Here is a 20,403-nt window from a genome sequence, read left to right on the forward strand (position 1 = left end):
AGGAGGCGTGGAGTCATTCAAAGCAGCGAAGTCGTTTGTTTGTTGCCAAGTTTCTGTTAAAACGAGGAAGTCTAGTTTTCGTTCGGCAAGGACGTCTTGGATGAGGTGGCCCTTGTTCCTGAGTGAGCGGACGTTCAGCAATCCAAAGTTGACGGCGGAGGTGTCTTGTTTGACGGCGGCAGTGCTGTTAGCCGACCTAGCTAGGCGGGCTAATGTATGGCAGTTAGCCCTACGGCCGCAGTTTAATGGAGGGCGTCGAGATGTGGACCAGGTCGAGGTGATTGAACCAGGGTTTTTATACTCGACGTGCCTGCGCGATCCGCGGTGGATGTAGCGGCGTCAAGGCAGGCGAGTTATGTCAGGATGGTGGAGCAGCTCCGGTGGCGGAGGCCCCCGCGCAATCCACCGGATCCGGAGAAGATCCGCGATAGAATACTGGAGCAATCCTGTCGCTGGATGGTGGCAGAACGTCAGGAGTATCAGGAATAATCCAAAAGCGGCGAGGTTTTGGCACGCCATGACGAGGGAGAGAGGCCGGTGCTGTGACAGCTGGTATGTTTAAGTTAGCCCGAGGGCTAAGTTACGAGGGTTTGATTTATAAAGTGTAACGTTGGCTCAGGTTACATCAACCAAAGTACCCACAGTCCAAAACAGAAGGGCAAAAGAAAAATCAGAAAAAGTATCTGAGCTTCGAAAAAGTTTTTGGAGTGAGAAGCGGCGACATACACGCCAGCGTCCTCTCACGAGTAGTGGTAGTGTTTGAAAACAAATGACGACAGTGAGCTGGACCAATAATCAACATTTCAACCATTTCAATATTTTCTCATCGAATTTAGACGATTTACGGAAATGGCCTTTGGGGTTCAAAAACAGCGGAAATCCGCGGATCCGCGGAAAATTCTGATCCCTGTTAATGAATACCTTTTGAAATCAAATTGAAGACCGAGTCTACAAAAATCCCCAACAAAACGCTTCGGGTGGCCGTAGCAGCAAGATGCCAGACAAACCTGTGGATGCTGAAAAAGGAAGGAATTTGTTATGTTAACAAAATACATTTCTCCATCTATGAGAATTAAAAGTAAAAATAACGTACCTTTTGCCTTTTATAAAAATCCACTTATGTTTTTCTGACAAAAGTTTTTTCGTACCGCTGGGAGACACAAAATATGAAACGCTGTCCCTTCATAAAAATGCTCATATTAAAGGGATAGTGAATATAAAAATAGGAATCTGCCAATTAGAGATGGGGAAAGTTTGCATGACCTTGTTTTTTTTAAATAAACGTGCCAAGACCAGAACAGAGACAGGACCCACTTGCGTCGCGTTTCTCTCAAGTTTTATTGGAAGAAAGGGAAAGGGTTGCGCCCACCATCCGGTGATCGCTGGGCGCGGGAAGCAGGTCGCTCTAACGCAGAAGTGGAACTTCCGTGGCGAGCGATGGCGGTGTCGGGGACGGAAAATCAGGTCAGTAGCCGGGATAGGAGAGCAAATACGAGGTCAGAATTAAGTCGTAAGCCAGGAAAGAAGAGTAGACGTGGTCGGGGACAAAAGAGGTTGAAAGCCGGGACGGGAGAGTAGACGTGGTTAGGATCATAAACGGCTCAAAAAAGGCTTGCCTAGTGTTCACTGAGGTTCGCAGGCAGACTGACGACAGGTGACAGAAAGGAGTGGGTTTAGGGACAGTTCTGAGGTCGTGAGATCAAACCTTCCCGTGTGGAGTCTGCATGTTCTCCCCGTGCTTACGTGGGTTTCCTCCCAGATTCCAAAAACACGCATGTCAGGTTAAATGGCCGGTTCAAATTGTCCCTAGGTGTGACTGAGCGAGTGAGTCGTCTGTCCCCGTGTGCCCTGAGACTGGCTGGCAAGCAGGTGAGGGTGTCCCCTGCCCACTGCCGGAAGGTAGCCAAGATGGGCTCCAGCACCCCCGCGACCCTACTGAGGGTTTTGCTAAGGGTTTTTCACTAATTTGAGTTCTTATGTGTCTTGTCCAATTACCCTTTTGGCTGGATTTTTTACCACAAACAGAACAGGTGAAAGGTTTTTCACCCGTGTGGGTCTAAGTATGTGTTTTTAAGTGTGATTTATCACCGAATCTCTGACCACAAATTGAGCAGGAAAAGGGTTTCTCACCAGTGTGGGTTCTTGAGTCACAAATTGTCCTTTCGGCTAATTTTTTTTTTGACCAATAATGGAGCAGGCGAAAGGTTTTTCACCCGTGTGAGTTGTAGTGTGGGATATTAAGTTTGAATTATCACCAAATCTCTGACCACAAACAGAGCAGGAAAAGGGTTTCTCACCAGTGTGGGTTCTTGTGTGAGTTTTTAAGTTTGATTTTAGGGCGAATTTCTGACCACAAACTGAGCAGGAAAAGGGTTTCTCACCAGTGTGGGTTCTTATGTGCAATTTTAAGTGTGATTTTCGGCCGAATTTCTGACCACAAAATGAACAGGCAAACGGTTTTTCACCAGTGTGGGTCCTTGTGTGTTCTTTTAAGTGTGATTTATTGCGAAATTTCTGACCACAAACTGAGCAGGAAAAGGGTTTTTCACCAGTGTGGATCCTTGTGTGTTCTTTTAAGTGTGATCTAAGGCCAAAGTTTTGACCACAAAATGAACAGGCAAACGGTTTTTCACCAGTGTGGGTCCTTGTGTGTGTTTTTAAGTGTGATTTTCGGCCGAATTTCTGACCACAAACTGAGCAGGAAAGGGGTTTTTCACCAGTGTGGGTCCTTGAGTGTTCTTTTAAGTGGGCTCTAAGGCCGAAGTTTTGACCACAAACTGAACAGGCAAACGGTTTTTCACCCGTGTGGGTCCTTGTGTGTGTTTTTAAGTTTGATTTTCTGCCAAATTTCTGACCACAAACTGAGCAGGAAAAGGGTTTTTCACCAGTGTGGGTCCTTGTATGTGTTATTAAGTGTGATTTTCGGCCGAATTTCTGACCACAAACTGAGCAGGAAAAGGGTTTTTCACCCGTGTGGGTCCTTGTGTGTTCTTCTAAGCGTGATTTATGGCCAAATTTCTGACCACAAACAGAGCAGGAAAAGGGTTTTTCACCAGTGTGGGTCCTTGTGTGTTCTTTTAAGTGTGATCTAAGGCCAAAGTTTTTACCACAAAATGAACAGGCAAAAGGTTTTTCCCCAGTGTGGGTCCTTGTATGTGTTATTAAGTGTGATATATGGCCAAATTTCTGACCACAAACTGAGCAGGAAAAGGGGTTTTCACCCGTGTGGGTCCTGGTGTGTTCTTTTAAGTGTGATCTAAGGCCAAAGTTTTGACCACAAAATGAACAGGCAAACGGTTTTTCACCCGTGTGGGTTGTAGTGTGGGATATTAAGTTTGACTTATCACCAAATCTTTGACCACAAACAGAGCAGGAAAAGGGTTTCTCACCAGTGTGGGTTCTTGTGTGCGTTTTTAAGTGTGCTATTTGGTTGAATTTTTGACCACAAACTAAACAAGCAAAAGGTTTTTCACCAGTGTGGGTCCTTGTGTGTGTTTTTAAGTTTGATTCTCGGCCAAATTTCTGACCACAAACTGAGCAGGAAAAGGGTTTTTCACCCGTGTGGGTCCTGGTGTGTTCTTTTAAGTGTGATTTATGGCCAAATTTCTGACCACAAACTGAGCAGGAAAAGGGTTTTTCACCAGTGTGGGTCCTTGTATGTGTTATTAAGTGTGATTTTCGGCCGAATTTCTGACCACAAACTGAGCAGGAAAAGGGTTTTTCACCCGTGTGGGTCCTTGTGTGTTCTTTTAAGCGTGATTTATGGCCAAATTTCTGACCACAAACAGAGCAGGAAAAGGGTTTTTCACCAGTGTGGGTCCTTGTGTGTTCTTTTAAGTGTGATCTAAGGCCAAAGTTTTTACCACAAAATGAACAGGCAAAAGGTTTTTCCCCAGTGTGGGTCCTTGTATGTGTTATTAAGTGTGATTTATGGCCAAATTTCTGACCACAAACTGAGCAGGAAAAGGGGTTTTCACCCGTGTGGGTCCTGGTGTGTTCTTTTAAGTGTGATCTAAGGCCAAAGTTTTGACCACAAACTGAACAGGCAAACGGTTTTTCACCAGTGTGTGTTCTCCCGTGCCTTTTTAAATGCGATTTCAGGGAAAATTTTTGACCGCAAACTGAACAGGGAAAGGGTTTTTCACCCGTGTGGGTCCTTGTGTGCGTTTTTAAGTGTGTTATTTGGCTGAATTTTTTACCACAAACTAAACAGGCAAATGGTTTTTCACCCGTGTGGGTCCTTGTGTGTGTTTTTAAGTTTGATTTTCTGCCAAATTTCTGACCACAAACTGAGCAAGAAAAGGGTTTTTCCCCAGTGTGGACGATTGAATGTCGTTTCAAACCGCACTTGTATCTAAAGGACTTTTCGCACCGCGAGCATTTGTGATTATCGTTCTCAAACTGTTTTTCGCCATTATCGGACGTGTCGTCATCATCTGTTCTTGCGGAGCTCGGAGACACCTTCTCCTTGTTCTCGTGTTGATCTTGGGAGGTTAAAAAGGCCCCCGTCACCGGAAACGCTCTTAAATCTTCCTCTTCTTTAACCTCAACCAGCTCAGAATCATCCTCCTCTTCTTTCTTGATGTCAACACTCTCTAAGTCTTTTTGCTCCTTTCTAATGTCAACACGCTCCAAATCCTCCTCCTCCTTTTTCATGTCAAACGTCTCTAAAAACTCATCTTCCTCCGGTTTCACGCCACCGAACATCGTCTCTTGTTGCCGAGGAAGAAGATTCTCTACAGTGACATCTGCAGGACACAAGACACACATCAATGTGTAGAATGTCTTTTCAAACGCAAAAAAAATCAAAAAGATTTACAGCAAAGGCATGGCCTCGATTATTGCGGGTTCACTACTTTGTGGATTTTTGCAAAACAAACACTCTAAATACTCTAAATCAGGTGTGTCAGACTCATTTGAACTCGGGGGGCCACACGATAGAAGAAACATTCTGTCGGGGGCCGGACTAGAAGATTAAAGAGAGAAAGAGAAATTGAGAAACAAGAGAAAGAGGGAGGGAAAAGGAGAGAGGGCGGGACAAAGAAAGAGAGAAAGAGAGAGCGCAAGAGAGAGATGGTTTCGGTTTGTGTAGGTAACAATGACATTTCACCTCGCCTGGGGTCGAGGGCGATGACCTATCACCCTTTGCCCGATGCTTCGAAGGTCGATCGGGACAATTGCGTCAACACGGCGCGGACCAATCAGCCAGAGGCTGGGTGGTCATGTGGCGTAAACATTCCGTCGGCATGAATTATAACAGAGGAGCTCCCGGACCAATGTTCCCTCTAGTTTTCCACGGGTCTAAGCGTTCACAAAGTCGGTGAGCACCACTTGAAACAACAGTGAGCAACGGCAATCCAAGGTGTGGCAACTAAATCATGATCATCCATCCATCCATCCATTGTCTTCCGCTTATCCGAGGTCGGGTCGCGGGGGCAGCAGCGTTAAAAGGGAAGCCCAGACGTCCCTATCCCCAGCCACTTCCTCCAGCTCATCCGACGGGACCCCGAGGCGTTCCCAAGCCAGCCGAGAGACATAGTCTCTCCAACGTGTCCTGTGCCGCCCCCGGGGCCTCCTGCCGGTGGGACATGCCCGGAACACCTCCCGAGGGAGGCGTCCAGGAGGCATCCTTATTAGATGCCCGAGCCACCTCAACTGGCTCCTCTCAACGCAGAGGAGCAGTGGCTCTACTCCGAGTCCCTCCCGGATGACTGAGCTTCTCACCCTATCTCTAAGGGAGAACCCAGCCACCATGCGGAGGAAACTCATTTCGGCCGCTTGTATCCGGGATGGAGTTCTTTCGGTCATGACCCAAAGTTCATGACCATAGGTGAGGGTAGGAACGTAGATCGAGAGCTTTGCCTTTCGGCTCAGCTCCCTCTTCACCACGACGGACCGGTACAGGGTCCGAATGACGGCAGACGCTGCATTGACCCGTCTGTCGATCTCCCGTTCCATCCTACCCTCACTCGTGAACAAGACCCCAAGGTACTTGAACTCCTCCACTTGGGGCAAGACCTCCTCCCCGACACGGAGGGAGCATACCACCCTTTTCCGACTGAGAACCATGGCCTCGGACTTGGAGGTGCTGATCCCCATCCCGGCCGCTTCACACTCGGTTGCGAATCGCTCCAGCGAGAGCTGAAGATCACGGGCTGAGGAAGCCAACAGCACCACGTCATCTGAATGAATGAATGAATGAATGAAAACTTTATTTCGAACATCAAAATAAAAAACAGGACAAAAACAATGAGTCAACAACGAAATAATGTCACACATGTTCGAAAAGGGGTAGTCAGAAGCAGATGCTTATTTTTCCTACCCCTTTATCTTCCCTATTAAATACATTTTATAAATAGCTCCTCTTGTGTCCAATACAACAAAATCTCATGGATATACTTATTACATAGGTCAGATATCAATATTTATAATAGTTACAATAATCACCTATTTTATACACTAATCTTCGCAATACCCATCCCTCAACGTCATAATGCGCATAATGTCACTGCGGCACCAGTGGCAATATCAATAAAAATAAACACAATACTTATAACAGTTCTGATGTGATAATAGTACAATAACAACAAGTTAGCCAGTTTGAAGTGCAGTATTTCCAGTCTCCCTCATCTCCCATTTTCTTCATCTCTATATTTCGCCAGTAATGCTTTTTTGTATTTAATTTTGAACACATGGATATTTGGACATTGTTTGATTTCATTTTGCAAATTATTCCAAAGTCTGACTCCACACACAGACACACACATACTTCTCCTGGTGGTTCTCACCTTTGGGATTTTGAATTCACCACAGCCCCTCAAGTTATAATTTCCCTCTTTCCGAGTGAATAATCTTTGTATGTTTTCTGGCACTATGTTTTTGTTGACCTTAAATAACAGTTGTGAAGTGAAAAATTTTATTAAATCATCCAATTTCAATAAATTGGACTGCATGAATAAAATATTGGTATGATCCCGATATCCTACCCTGTGTATGGTTCTTATTGCACGTTTCTGAAGGATAAAAAGGGGCTGTAGTGAACTTTTGTAATTATTGCCCCAGACTTCTGCACCATAGGTTAAATATAGCAGAACGAGAGAACAATATAATAAATACAATGCATTATAATGTAAAAGAACTTTGGTTTTATTAATTATTGAAATGCTTTTAGATACCTTTGTTTGTATGTGTCTGATGTGTGTTTTCCAACTTAATTTTTTGTCTATTATGACCCCTAAAAACTTAATTTCTGATACAATGTCTATTGTTACACCATCCATTTTTACTTCTAAATCTTGATTTGCCTTACGATTACCAAAGAATATTACTTTGGTTTTATTTAAATTTAAAGATAATTTATTTATATCCATCCATATTTTTAGGTTAATTAGTTCACGATTAATACAGGTTACCAAATCCATATAGTTATCATTTGAATAGAAAATGTTAGTGTCGTCGGCAAATACTACTATTTTCAATAGTTTTGAGACATTAAAAATATCGTTAATATATAAATTAAATAGCTTTGGTCCCAGGATAGAACCCTGTGGTACTCCACAACAGATGTCCAAATATTCAGATGAAAACTCTCCCATTTTTACATATTGCTTCCTCCCCGTCAAATAACTTTGAATCCATTTCAGAGCCACTCCCCTGATGCCATATCTTTCCAGTTTTTTTAATAGTATATTATGATTAATGGTATCAAATGCTTTTTTTAAGTCAATAAATACCCCGACTGCGTATCTCTTCTTTTCTATACTGTGGGTGATTTCTTCTACTGCATCAATAATTGCCATTGTTGCTGATCTGTTTGCTCTAAAACCATATTGACTTTCATTAATCAATTTATGTTTATCTACAAATTGTTCCAGTCTATTATTGTAAAGTCTCTCTAATATTTTAGAGAACTGAGGAAGCAGAGATACCGGTCTATAGTTTGTAAAAATGTGCTTGTTCCCATTTTTGTATATTGGTATAACTTTTGCTATTTTCATTTGATTTGGAAATGTGCCTGTTAGAAACGATAGATTACAGATGTAGGTCAATGGTTTCACAATGCTGTTTATAATTTGCTTAATTAGTACCATGTCGATGTCAAAACAATCCATAGACGTTTTGTTTTTACAGTTGTTAACCACGTCTAAGATTTCTGATTCCGTAACGCCGGATAAAAACATGGTCTTGGAGTTCATTTTTATCAGTGACTCAAATTGTTTACCGCTGCACTCTGGGATATTTGCAGCGAGCTCTGGCCCAACATTTACAAAATAACGATTGAAATTCTCCACAACTCGATTAAAATGATCATTTTCACTGTTCTTATCAATAAAATAGTTTGGAGATGCATTGCTTACATTCTTTCCTTTTATTATACTATTTAATATATCCCAAATACCTTTGATATTACTTTTGTTATGATGTAATAAATTGGTATAGTATAATTTCTTGCTTGCCCTTAATATTCCTGTCAATTTGTTTTTATACGTTTTATACCGGGTTTCGGCTTCCTTAGTTCTTAGTTTAATAAATTTTCTATATAAGTAGTTTTTTTTCTTACAGGCATTATGTAAACCCTTAGTTATCCATGGATGGTTTACAGATTTATTCTTAATATGAATTTGTCTCATTGGGCAATTTTTGTTGTACTTGTTGGTGAATATTTCCAAAAATATGTCAAACGCACCATCCACATCATCTGTACCATATATAGCATTCCAGTTTTGTTTAACTAAGTCATCATACAGTGATATAATAGTCGCTTCAGTTCTAACTCGTTTGTAAACATAATCCTTAATTGATTCTTGTCTAGTAACCTTTTCATCATACACTGTAAATACTGGTAGGTGATCAGAAATATCACAAACCAGTAACCCGCTGACGTTTGTAAATTCCATATTATTTGTAAATATATTGTCAATGAGTGTTGCACTGTGTGAAGTGAATCTACTAGGCCTTAATATAGTTGGGTACAAACTCATACTGTACATCATATTAATATAGTCATCAATGTTTTGATGTTTGTTTGGATTCATTAGATCGATGTTGAAATCTCCACAAATAAATAGTGTTTTGGCGCTTATTGCTGAATATGTTTTTTCAGCCCAGTTTGTGAAGGTTTCCAGATTTGAGCCCGGTGTTCTATACACACAACTGACTATAATATTTTTCCTTTTTTCATTTATAATTTCTATTGTAATACATTCAAGTAAATCGTCAATGACAAATGACATGTTTTGTAATATTTTCGATTTTAATCTTTTCTGCACATAAATAGCTACTCCACCTCCTATTTTGTTAGTTCTATTTACATAGTTCAGATTATAGTTGTTTAATTCAAAATTTACACCCCTTCCCTCACTGAACCACGTTTCAGAAACTGCAATAACACTAAACGGGTTCTTAAATTGTTGTAAGTATTCAGTGATGTCATCAAAATTTGTGTACATACTTCTACTGTTAAAGTGTATTATTGAGAATTTGTCTTCAGATTTAACAAAGGTATTGTATTCATTTCCAGTATAATATTTGCAATTGTCTGAGCTAGCTGATATGAATTTGTAGTCAGGATCGACGTCATCTAATCTTGAATTATTGGAGTCAGTGTGATTAACAATGCTCAGTTCCGGTAAATCATGGCCTAATATTTTATGATGGATTTTTATATCGTGATCTGTAATAAAGGTGTCCATATTGTCGGTCCAGGATGCCATTGTTATACTTCAGGCAAATCTGTCCAGCTCCTGCATTTCTCGAACCCATAATATTTTTGCTTGTTCCGGAGTGCCGTTTAACTTTATGTATACTCTGCAGTTTGAAGTCCAAGTTCCTTGTATTTTGTTTGTTTTCCTCAAAAATCGAGCCTGTCTTGCAATGTCAGAGTTTTTTTTGCTTAAGTGTTCATTTAAATAAACATTAGTCCCTTTTAGTTTTTTCCCTTGCTTAAGGATTTCATGTTTCCGTTTTCTGTTGACAAACCTTACGATGGTCGCCTTGGGTCGGTTGTCACCTCTTGTTAATTGGTGACATGCTTCTATGTCCTCAGCATTGATGGATATGCCTTTTTTACCCATAAAAGCAATGACCTGTTGCTCAGCAGAATCCTCATCAGCATCTGTTCCAATATTTGTATTTGCCACAGCTTTGGCGTAGTTCCGAGGTTTGATCTCCAGACCGGTGATAATGATGTCATTTATCCTGGTATACTGTTCCAGATCTGCTACGCGTCCTTCAAGCGCAATAATCCTCTTTTCCTTCTCCATGTTTTCGTTTTTTAGGTCTTTGATTTCCGCCATTAGACTCAAAATTGTGTCCTGTTGTCTGGTGACGATGTCCATTTTATCCATTAAAAAGCCGAGTGACTTTTTAATTTCCTCGAGTTCTTTATCCCTGCTCGGCATCTTGAAAACTTCACCTTCCTCTTACGGCACCGTCCCAAGTTGTTATTTTCGCCGGACTTAGTTTCCCCGGCTGTCGGTCGCTATACAAGTAGCGCCGCCATATTTGCCAGCGTCAACAATGTCCGATCTTTGACGTTGTGGCGACACACTTTTGGCGTTATGGCAACTCACTCTTGACGAAGCACACTCAAACGAGCGACAAGACGATTCGACACCGCAGAGTCACCCAGAAAGCCGGACGGTCGGCGAGCAGGAAAGAAAGCGGCTGCGGGGGAGTGAAGGCGGGGAGTGAAGGCGAGTCACATCCGAGCCGAAGCTAGCTTGACTGCCGCTTCCCCGCACCGAGCCGACGTCGCCGATACAACTCTGAAACTTTCCAACAGTTCAAGCTGAAAAATCTCAGTCCAGAATTCTGGTATAGCTGGAATCTGAATCGCGACGACGTGGGAGACACAAAATTGCCGCCACTTGATAACCCGGAAGAGTAACTAAAGCAAAAACAAAAATGCAGTGACGCAATGCTGAGGCCCCCAAACCGGACTCCACCCCCGCCAAGGCTGCGCCTAGAAATTCTGTCCATAAAAGTTATGAACAGAATCGGTGACAAAGGGCAGCTGGCGGAGCCCAACCCTCACCGGGAACGAATCCGACTTATTGCCGGCAATGCGGACCAGACTCTGGCACCATGCATACAGGGACCGCACAGCCCGGATAAGACTGTGCGGTACCCCATACTCCCGAAACACCCCCCCACAAGGCCTCCCGAGGAACACGGTCGAATGCCTTCCCCAAGTCCACAAAACACATGTAGACCGGACAGGCAAACTTCCATGCACCCTCAAAGACCCTGAAGAGTGTATAGAGCTGGTCCAGTGTTCCACGGCCAGGACGAAAACCACACTGTTCCTCCTGAATCCGAGATTCGACTTCCTGGCGGACCCTCCTCTCCAGTACCCCTGAAAAGACCTTACCAGGGAGGCTGAGAAGTGTGATTCACACAACACACTCTCCGGTCCCCCTTCTTAAAGACGGGAACCACCACCCCAGTCTGCCAGTCCAGAGGCACTGTCCCCGATATCCACGCGATGTTGCAGAGGCGCGTCAACCATGACACGCCCACAACATCCAGAGCCTTAATGAAGTCCGGGCGGATCTCATCGACCCCCGGGGCCCTGCCACCGAGGAGTTTTTTGACAACCTCGGTGACTTCAACCCCAGTGATACGAGAGCCCAACCCAGAGTCCTCAGGCTCTGCTTCCCCAGAGGAAGACGTGCCGGTGGAATTGAGGAGGTCTTCGAAGTACTCCGCCCACCGATTCACAACGTCCCGGGTCGAGGTCAGCAGCGCCCCATCGGCACTATACACAGTGTCGATGGCACACCGCTTCCTCCCCCTAAGACGTCGGATGGTGGACCAGAATTTCCTCGAAGCCGTTCGGAAGTCGGCTTCCGTGGCCTCGCCAAACTCCTCCCATGCCCGAGTTTTTGCCTCGGCAACCGCCAAAGCCGCATTCCGCTTGGCCAGCCGATACCTGCCAGCTGCTTCCAGAGTCCCACAGGCCAGGAAGGCCCGATAAGACTCCTTCTTCAGCTTGACGGCATCCCTCACCGCCGGTGACCACCAACGGGTCTGAGGGTTGCCACCGCGGCAGGCACCGACAACCTTGCGGCCACAGCTCTGATCGGCCGCGGAACAAGGTCCACTCGGACTCAATGTCCCCCGCCTCCCTCGGGACATGGGCGAAGTTCTGCCGGAGGTGCGAATTGAAACTTCTTCTGACAGGAGATTCTGCCAGCCGTTCCCAACAGACCCTCACAACACCTTGGGTCTGCCGGGTCGGGCCGGCATCTTCCCCCACCATCGAAGCCAACTCACCACCAGGAGGTGATCAGTTGACAGCTCCGCCCCTCTCTTCACCCGAGCGTCCAGAACATGCGGACGCAGGTCCGACGAAACGATGACAAAGTCGATCATCGAACTACGGCCTAGGGTGTCCTGGTGCCAAGTGCACATATGGACACCCTTATGTCTGAACATGGTGTTCATTATGGACAGACCATGACGAGCACAGAAGTCCAATAACGAAACACCACTCGGGTTCAGGTCAGGGGGGCCGTTCTTCCCAATCACGCCCTTCCAGGTCTCACTGTCATTGCCCACGTGAGCGTTGAAGTCTCCCAGCAGTACGAGGGAGTCCCCAGGGGGCGCGCTCTCAAGCACACCCTCTAAGGACCCCAAGAAGGGTGGGTACTCCGAACTGCTATTATAATATATAATGTATATATATATATATATATATATATATATATATATATATATATATATATATATAAATCATGATCAAACATGTCCAAACTTGACAGTTGATGTCACATATCAAGTTTTTTCCTTTTTTTTTAATTCCTTTATAAAAAATCTTATTGTATTCATTTTTTTCCTAGTTGTTACTTTTTCTTTTTGTTCACTATTTACTTTTTTCCTTTGTTTCTTTTTTTCCGGAATTTTCCTTCTATTTTTCCTCTTTTTGTTTTTTTTTCAGCTTTTCACTACTTTTTCGTTTTGGTATTTTTTTCTTTTTTGTCTCGGAGTCAGATTGCAGTTTAGGAAATGTTCAAAGTCCAGAAAATACCCAACTTTAGGGTTTTTGGAACTCGTCGAAACCTTATTCCGCGGGTGTCGAACGGGCGGCCCGCGGGCCAAGTCAGGCCCGCTAAGGGATCCAATCCGGACCGCGAGACCACACTCAGAGAAGCGCAAGAGAAAAACAAGCTGCAGGTGGAAATATGTCAACTTGATGTTGCCAAAGCCAAAGAAAGGTGCCTCTCACAAAGACATTGCACTTGGATTTCTTTTTCTTTCTTTCTCTCTCTCTCTCTCTCTCTCTCTCTCTCTCTCTCTCTCTCTCTCTCTCTCTCTTTGTTTTCCACCCCTTTTCTCCCACTCTGTCTCTTTCACTCTCTGTGTCTCTTTTTCTCTTCCTTTGTGGTTCTTTGTCTCTTTCTCTCTCTCTGTCTTTTGAACTTCTTTTGCTCCAACTTCCTTTGCTCTCTTTTCTCTTTCTCTCTTCCTACCCTAGGCACTTTCTTTTCCCTGTTCTCTCCTTCTGGATTTTTCTTTCTCTCCTTTTTTATTCCCCCCCTCTCACAACTTTTTATCTTTTGTTTCTCACGCCCCCTCTCTCTTTCTTTCAATGTCCCGCCCTCTCTCCTTTTCCCTCCCTCTTTGTCTTATTTCTTTATCTTTTTTTTTCTTTCTCTCAAATCTACTCGTCCGGCCCCTGACAGAATGTTTCTTCTATGGTGTGGCCCCCCGACGTCAAATGAGTTTGACATCCCTGCTCTATAGCAAAACGTTATATTGAGTATTTTTGTAATCTATATATTTATTATTTTATTTTTCAACAAAAGGATACTGCAGAATGTATGAATCGAGTATCTATCTATCTAAATATTTAACTTTTATGGCTCCTTAATACCGTACAATAATAGCAAGTAGTCTGCGCCATTTTAGGTTTATTCCGCACGAAAGCGCATACGAGGAGGACGAATAAAAATTGTTCAAACCTCATCTTATTAGATAGATAGATACTTGATTCATCCCCGTAGGGAAATTCACACTTCCAGCAGTCTACCCCGTTGTTTATTAACAGATGAACATGATGCCCTAGGGGTGCTTGTAGCGGAGCGGATGACGTCACAAACGTCCAAAAGTTCGACATTCCTGCGGCAGATGGAAATCTTTTCTTTGTGAAAATCCAGGGATACACCACCTCGTGTTAGCAAGTCCGCCTCCTCTCCGATTCCCCCCGGCTTTCGTGTCTCTGTTCAGCGACGTTGAAGCCGGATTTCTCCAGGTGGCTCCGGGTGGCTACACGTTAGCGTCCGGAATGCTAAACGTGAGCCACGTTTCCGCAAAACACAGCAACTGCGCTCCCTGTGCGCTTCGATGTTTTCCATCGGCACTGGATGATCTTATTTGTTCATGAGTTCGCATTCACCATGATTACGGATGGTACCGAAGACTTATAACGCCGCTAGCCGCTTCGCTAGCTCTGGCTCTTCTTCCACGATAAGCCCCTTCATCACGCCGGCACGAGAATTCTCCGGGGCAAGAAGTTGAAATTCCTTGAATACACGCATTTTTTGTGCTAAAACCCATGTCCCATAGGATAGAAGTAATCCATAGTGTAGTTGTCAAAACGGGAAGAAAAAACACGGAAGATAGGAGCAGACGATAAAACGATAGGGCAGCTGCTGGAAAAGGCAGCCGCTCGTGGCAGCGCCGCTTTGATGAAGTTGTGTTAGATTATGTTAGATTATGATATCATGAAATTGCGAATATATTTAATTACTGCTAAAAGTGTCGATAAAAATTGTTCAAACCTCATCTTGTTAGATTATGATATCATGAAATTGTGAATGTGTTTATTTGCAGTTAAAAGTGTCAATCCAATTTGTTCAAACTAAAAAACAAACAAGGAGAAGGAATGGCGACGATGACAATCATTTTGAGCAAAAATTTTCTTAAACTGCGAGGTTAAATCCTATTTTGGTCGCAAGAGCGTGGAGTTCGTTCGGTCTCCGCGCCAACCCGATGGATTCGCCCCTCGAAGGAGATGTGTGGCGCAACAAGGGTTGCTGACTAGTTCAAATGTTATATTTTGGTGTTGTTTTGTAAAGCCGTAAAAGTGAAGTACCAGTAAATCACCACTAGATGACATCGTCTCACGGGTCAGGGAAGGGTGTTTTGGGGCAAGTCTCACGGGGACTTCACGTGATTTAATGAGACTTAGTGGCAACAAGTAAATGGTGTCGTGTGAGACTGACATTTACCATCTATTCTGCAGGTGAGAGATGTTTATACTGGTAACACACTTACTGTGAGGAGGATAATATGTTTGTAAAGGTTGTTTGTGATGTCTGTAAAGTTGACAAAAAATGAAATAGTACGAGTGAGTCGTCCGTTAGCATAAGCAACGGAATAAAGCATGCTACGTTATGCAGGACTGGGTTAAGCGTGTACTGTGATTTTAATATGTATATTATATATTTGTATTTTTATTTATGTTAAAAGGGATATCCCGTGATTGAATGAGCCTTGTCCAATAAATCACTCTTAATGGCAACAAGTAAATGGTTTCGCGTGAGACTGACATTTGCCATCTATTTCGCAGATTAGCTAAAAGAACAACAAAAACAAAAATATATAAAACAAATGTGTAACGCCAGCTGGAGCTAGACCATCCACCTGTGTCCCCTTACAGATGCATCAAAACTATGGAGTATGATTTCAACATTTGTCGTGCAAAAGACTGAAAGAGAAGAAAACAAGAAGATAGGAAATGAAAATGACTCACCGGCTCCGTTTGAGACTACTCGTAGCTCCTTGCTAATGCTAACTTGGTTTAGCCGTCGATCTTCTCGCTCGGTCGCTTTTTGAAGCTCCTCTTTCCAATGTCCTTTCTGTCTCTCGCACATTTTAGACAACTTTAAAGCTCGTCGTTAACTCTTTGACGGTGTTAAATGGAGTTAATTGGAGTTAAATTGTGCACACGACTGGAGCGGAAAGCCAAGAAGCCGCAAACAATGGCGGCACACGAACAATGGCGGCAGTGAGGTATGGTTCTTCTCTTCTTCTCGGTTGGCATCCGTCTATTTGGTGCTTTAGCGCCCCCTAGCATCGTACCGTGACACCGTCCTCCCTGACTGTGTTGTTGGTGAATGAAACGGCTTAATGAGCCCACTCCCTTCGAAATGCTCTCGCTCTCGCTCTAAGGCTCACTCTATATCAGGGGTGTCAAAGTCCTTTGAACTCGGGGGCCACAAGATAGAACAAACATTCTGTCAGGGGCCGGATTAGTCGATTCAAGAGAGAGAAAAAGAGAGATCAAGAAATAAGAGGGAAAAGGAGAGAGGGCATGACAAAGAAAGAAAAAGAGAGGGAGGGAGAGAGCGTGAGAAACAAAAAAGATAAAAAGTCGTGAGAGAGGGGGAATAGAAAGGGAGAGGAAGAAAGAAATCCAAAGAGAAATAAAAAAGACAGAAGATAGATAGATAGATAGATAGATAGATAGATAGATAGATAGATAGATAGATAGATAGATAGATAGATACTTTATCCATTCCCGAAGGGAAATTGACATTTCCAGCAGCATCCCTGAGCTGAGAACAATACAATAATAAAGCAAAAAAAATACAATATACAAATAGAAGGAGAGACGAGAAAATAAAGTGTGAAGGGTAGGGAGAGAGAAAAAGAAAAGAGAGAAAAGGAAAAAAGGAAGTTAGAGCAAAAGAGGTTAAAAAGACACAGAGAGTGAAAGAAAGGGAGAGAGGGCGGGACAAAGAAAGACAGAGAGGGAGAGAGAGAGGGAGAAACAAAAGAGATGAGAAGAGAAGTCGTGAGAGAGGCACTGTACTTGTATTTCTTTTTTCTCTCCCTCCCTCTCTCTCTCTCTCTCTCTCTCTCTATCCCTCCTTTCCACCACTCTCTCCCACTTTCTGTCTCTGTCTCTTTCATTCTTATTTACTAATTGGAGTCTTTTGCAAGACAAATGTTTAAATCATAGTCCATATTTGGCGTGGAGACCAAATCTAATATACTCCCATGCGGAAGAAATAAGAATTAAGCTTGCGGTTTAATCATCCATCCATCGTCTGCATCACATATCCTCAATAGGGTCGCGGGGGTGCTGGAGCCCATCCCCGCTGTCTTCTGGCAGTGGGCAGGGGACACCCTCAACTGGTCGCTAGCCAATCACAGGGCACACAGGGACAGACAGCTCATTCGCACCTAAGGAGATTTCGGTTAGGCCAATCAACTTAACTTGCATGTTTTTGGAATGTGGGAGGAAAGTTGAGTGCCCGGAAGAAACCCACGAAAGCACGTGGAGAACATGCAAACTCCACACGGGAGGTAGCCTAGATGGTAAGGCGCCCGCTTTGAGACTGGGAGGTCGGTGGTTCGCGCCCCGGCCGAGTCATTCCTAAGACTTAAAAAGTGGTCGGCGGCGCCCTCTGTTGGCTGCGGCTGCATCGGCTCGCTACAACGGGTCAGGTGCAATCGACATTTCGTTCTGTGTACATTGTTACACAGAATGACAATACAAGGAAATTATTATTATTATTATTATTATTGATCTCATGACCTCAGAACTGTGTCGCACACGCGCCAACCACTGTGCCGCCGTGCTGCCCGCGGTTTAATCAAATAACTGTAAAATTAATTTGCAATGAACTGATGAATTAATTAATCAATTTGTTGATTAACTAACTTTAAATGAAGAGGGCGAGAGTTATTAAGTAGTCATTCGTTCTCCCTGTATGTGCTTTAGTGTGGAATAAATCTTAAATGGTGACAGAGAGTAGTTGTTATTACTATGAAGTCAATTTTTGTCAAATGAAATGATGTGCGTTTCTCTAGCGCTTTTCAAGTCAATGACTTCCCAAAGCGCTTTACAGTGCGCTTCACATTTCCCAATAGCGGCCGTGATCTGTGCAGCCATGTAAGGCGCTAAACAGCTTATTGGGGGTTCAGTGTCTTACCCAAGGACACTTAGACATGTAACACGGACAAGCCCTTAATCCTAAAACGATCGCTCTACCTCCTGAGCTACTGCCGCCCCGTGATCGTAATCCTCATCATATAAAATTGCCCCCCAAAATGTTAGTATTCTTCTGTCTTCTGCCCGCGTCAGCCACCCCCCATGGGGCGTGCTGACTCTTCACGTGGCCTCCACCTACTCGCCACCTCGTCTAAAAAACTCACACCAACAAAGCTTATCAGAACAACTTCTCCAAACAATGTCTTCTTTACCGCGTCACAGGCTCCTCCGGCGTCAGCCCTTGTCTCAGTTCTTGCGGTTTTCTGTTAACATCATTCTTGTCTAGGCCGCACTGACCCCAAGCCTATGTTGTGGTAAATAGGCTTGCATTTGTAGAATAGATTTGCATACATTTAGAAATTCAGAAAGACTTGCTTACAGTTGTGAGAAAGGTTGTGTTGACATCATTTCGTGCAAGGAACGGAAGTCTCTGTATAAAATGACCTCAGGTTGTTTGGAAGAGCTATCTCCTTATCTCCTTATAGGGAGACAAACAGAGAAAAACAGAATTCCTGTCTTGATAAGTGAAGATCGGACCGCTTTTTGGGGTGTACTCAATTGAAGCTTCAAAAGCATTGCCATGTCCCGATTTCTATGAGACCTTCATTGACAAGACAATAAAGTTATCTCCCTCCCACGAGGCTGGCTCATGTCTTCCTGATCCACATACGAGAAGACTTTTCTCTCGATTATCGAACCTGCGATTTCCCCAACATTTCAATGGCGCCCAACGTGGGGCACTGTGACTGTTCTATTTATCCTGTTAAGCACTTTTATTTCGGTTGCACTCCACAGTGCAGAGACATCTTGGGGTCAATTTATACACGCTGTCCCTTTAAAATATTTCGAGTGCATGTTTCTTATGAAACCATATTTTAAAAATTATATTTTACACATTTTCGTCATATCTCACATTTTCTTTTTTTCTTTTTTCCTGTAATAATTTAATTTTGGTACTTTCGAGCTTCCATACCTCAGGGCCAGTGAGCCCTTCATGAGATAAAATAAAATGTACTTGTACTTTCCAAATCCTCAGCCGTTTTGGCATGTTGTACAGTAGTGTCACACTTAACCGGGCCGCTGTCTCTATGATGCGTCATGGTCTGCAACTGCAGCGTCGCTTTTTGGATCTCCGGCTGCACTTTCGGACCCGCAATTTCCATTCGCCGCTGCGATTTCTCGAGCTCTGCTCCTAGTAACAATCATATCAGACAATTTATTATCACACACAGCTTTGTCACCCACATCTTGTTTTCCTAATTTAACGTTACTGCCCTGTTGATCTTGCTTGGTCTCGTTGACGGTGGCAGCGTGAGCCTTGGTACAGTGGTTCAGATGGTACCAGGTTGAGCTGCCCTCGACCTGGACTGCGGCCGGCGTTGCCCTCACGACGGTGTACGGTCCCTCACGCCTCGGTTGGTTCCACTTTCGTCGAAACCTTGGTGTAGACGAGATCCCCTGGGACGTCTTTTCAAATGGTCGTTCGACCTTGGACTCTTGTCTCTTAACCAGCCGGTAGATGACAGCCGTCAATTGTCTCATTCAGTCTCTCAGTTCAGTTTGTAGTTGCTCAAGCGGCCTTATAGGGACCTCCCAGATGCGGCGCTGGTCTGCCTGTTAGCATTTCATGCGGTGTTATATGCGTGATCCAATGAGTTTGCATGCGATAACTCATCAGCGCTAATTGTAGCGCATCTCCTCAGTTGAGCCTAGTACTCAAACAGATCTTGTTTATATTTGATTTTAATATTCCATTTACTCTTTCCACGACCTTTTGAACTAATGCTTATTACGACCATTTGAGCTTATTTCAGACGGTATACCAAATCGCGGAATAACTTCTCTGATCAAAAACTTTATTACTGTTTCCGCACCTAGATCTTTTGATGGAACTGCTCCTGATATTGTTCTCTGCACAGATTTCATATACTGGTTGAGCACTTCGTCTACCGTGGCCTGTAAATATGGAGACCTGTAACCTTATTTCTCCAGCTATTCTACAACCTCCCCCCTTGCACAATTTTTTAAATTGTGCTGTCACAACTGATATAAAATCAACGGTATTCCCCTGTTACCTATTCTCCTTAATAATCCTCCTGATGCTCCTGCATCTGGAGAGACACATCACCGTTTTCCTGGAAAGCAGATTCAAAGTACAATTTTAGCAGTATTCCTGTGTTAAAAATAAAATAATAATAATTTACAATCCAAATGTATCAATATTCCTCAGATTTGTAAACACTACGTCAATCAACAAGATCCTAACGTGATTCAATGCAGACTCGTGTTGTTCGTTATCACCGCCTCGTCGACGGCCTTGGCCGTCTGGCTCAGTCCATTGTGACGTTCCACTCGTAATCTGCTGCTGGAATGTGTCCATGAGCCTTATCAGTGCAACA

At 43.7% G+C, this 20,403-nt stretch overlaps 1 protein-coding gene across 4 annotated transcripts in view; it reads right to left on the bottom strand.

Annotated features, from left to right (window-relative positions):
• The window catches only part of LOC148376947 (uncharacterized), a 45,042-nt gene that overhangs the window by 13,069 nt on the left and 11,570 nt on the right, over positions 1 to 20,403 (bottom strand). Inside the window, exons 1-3 of one of the 4 annotated variants that reach the window (XM_088350998.1) lie at positions 15,758 to 15,991; positions 4,373 to 4,748; positions 765 to 1,016 (exon numbers count right to left, since the gene is read on the bottom strand). The exons of 2 other annotated variants lie outside the window; for them this stretch is intronic. In XM_088350998.1, coding sequence (XP_088207124.1) covers positions 911 to 1,016; positions 4,373 to 4,748; positions 15,758 to 15,878 — 603 coding nt within the window. In that variant the 5' untranslated portion in view covers positions 15,879 to 15,991 and the 3' untranslated portion in view covers positions 765 to 910. Of the gene's footprint in view, positions 1 to 764; positions 1,017 to 4,372; positions 4,749 to 15,757; positions 15,992 to 20,403 lie in introns of those variants that run through there. One more of the 4 variants, XM_088350981.1, reaches the window with a different exon arrangement.

The sequence above is a fragment of the Urocampus carinirostris genome, chromosome 1, assembly GCF_059441175.1.
Source record: "Urocampus carinirostris isolate Australia breed hairy pipefish chromosome 1, RoL_Ucar_1.0, whole genome shotgun sequence".
Classification (NCBI taxonomy): Eukaryota; Metazoa; Chordata; class Actinopteri; order Syngnathiformes; family Syngnathidae; genus Urocampus; species Urocampus carinirostris.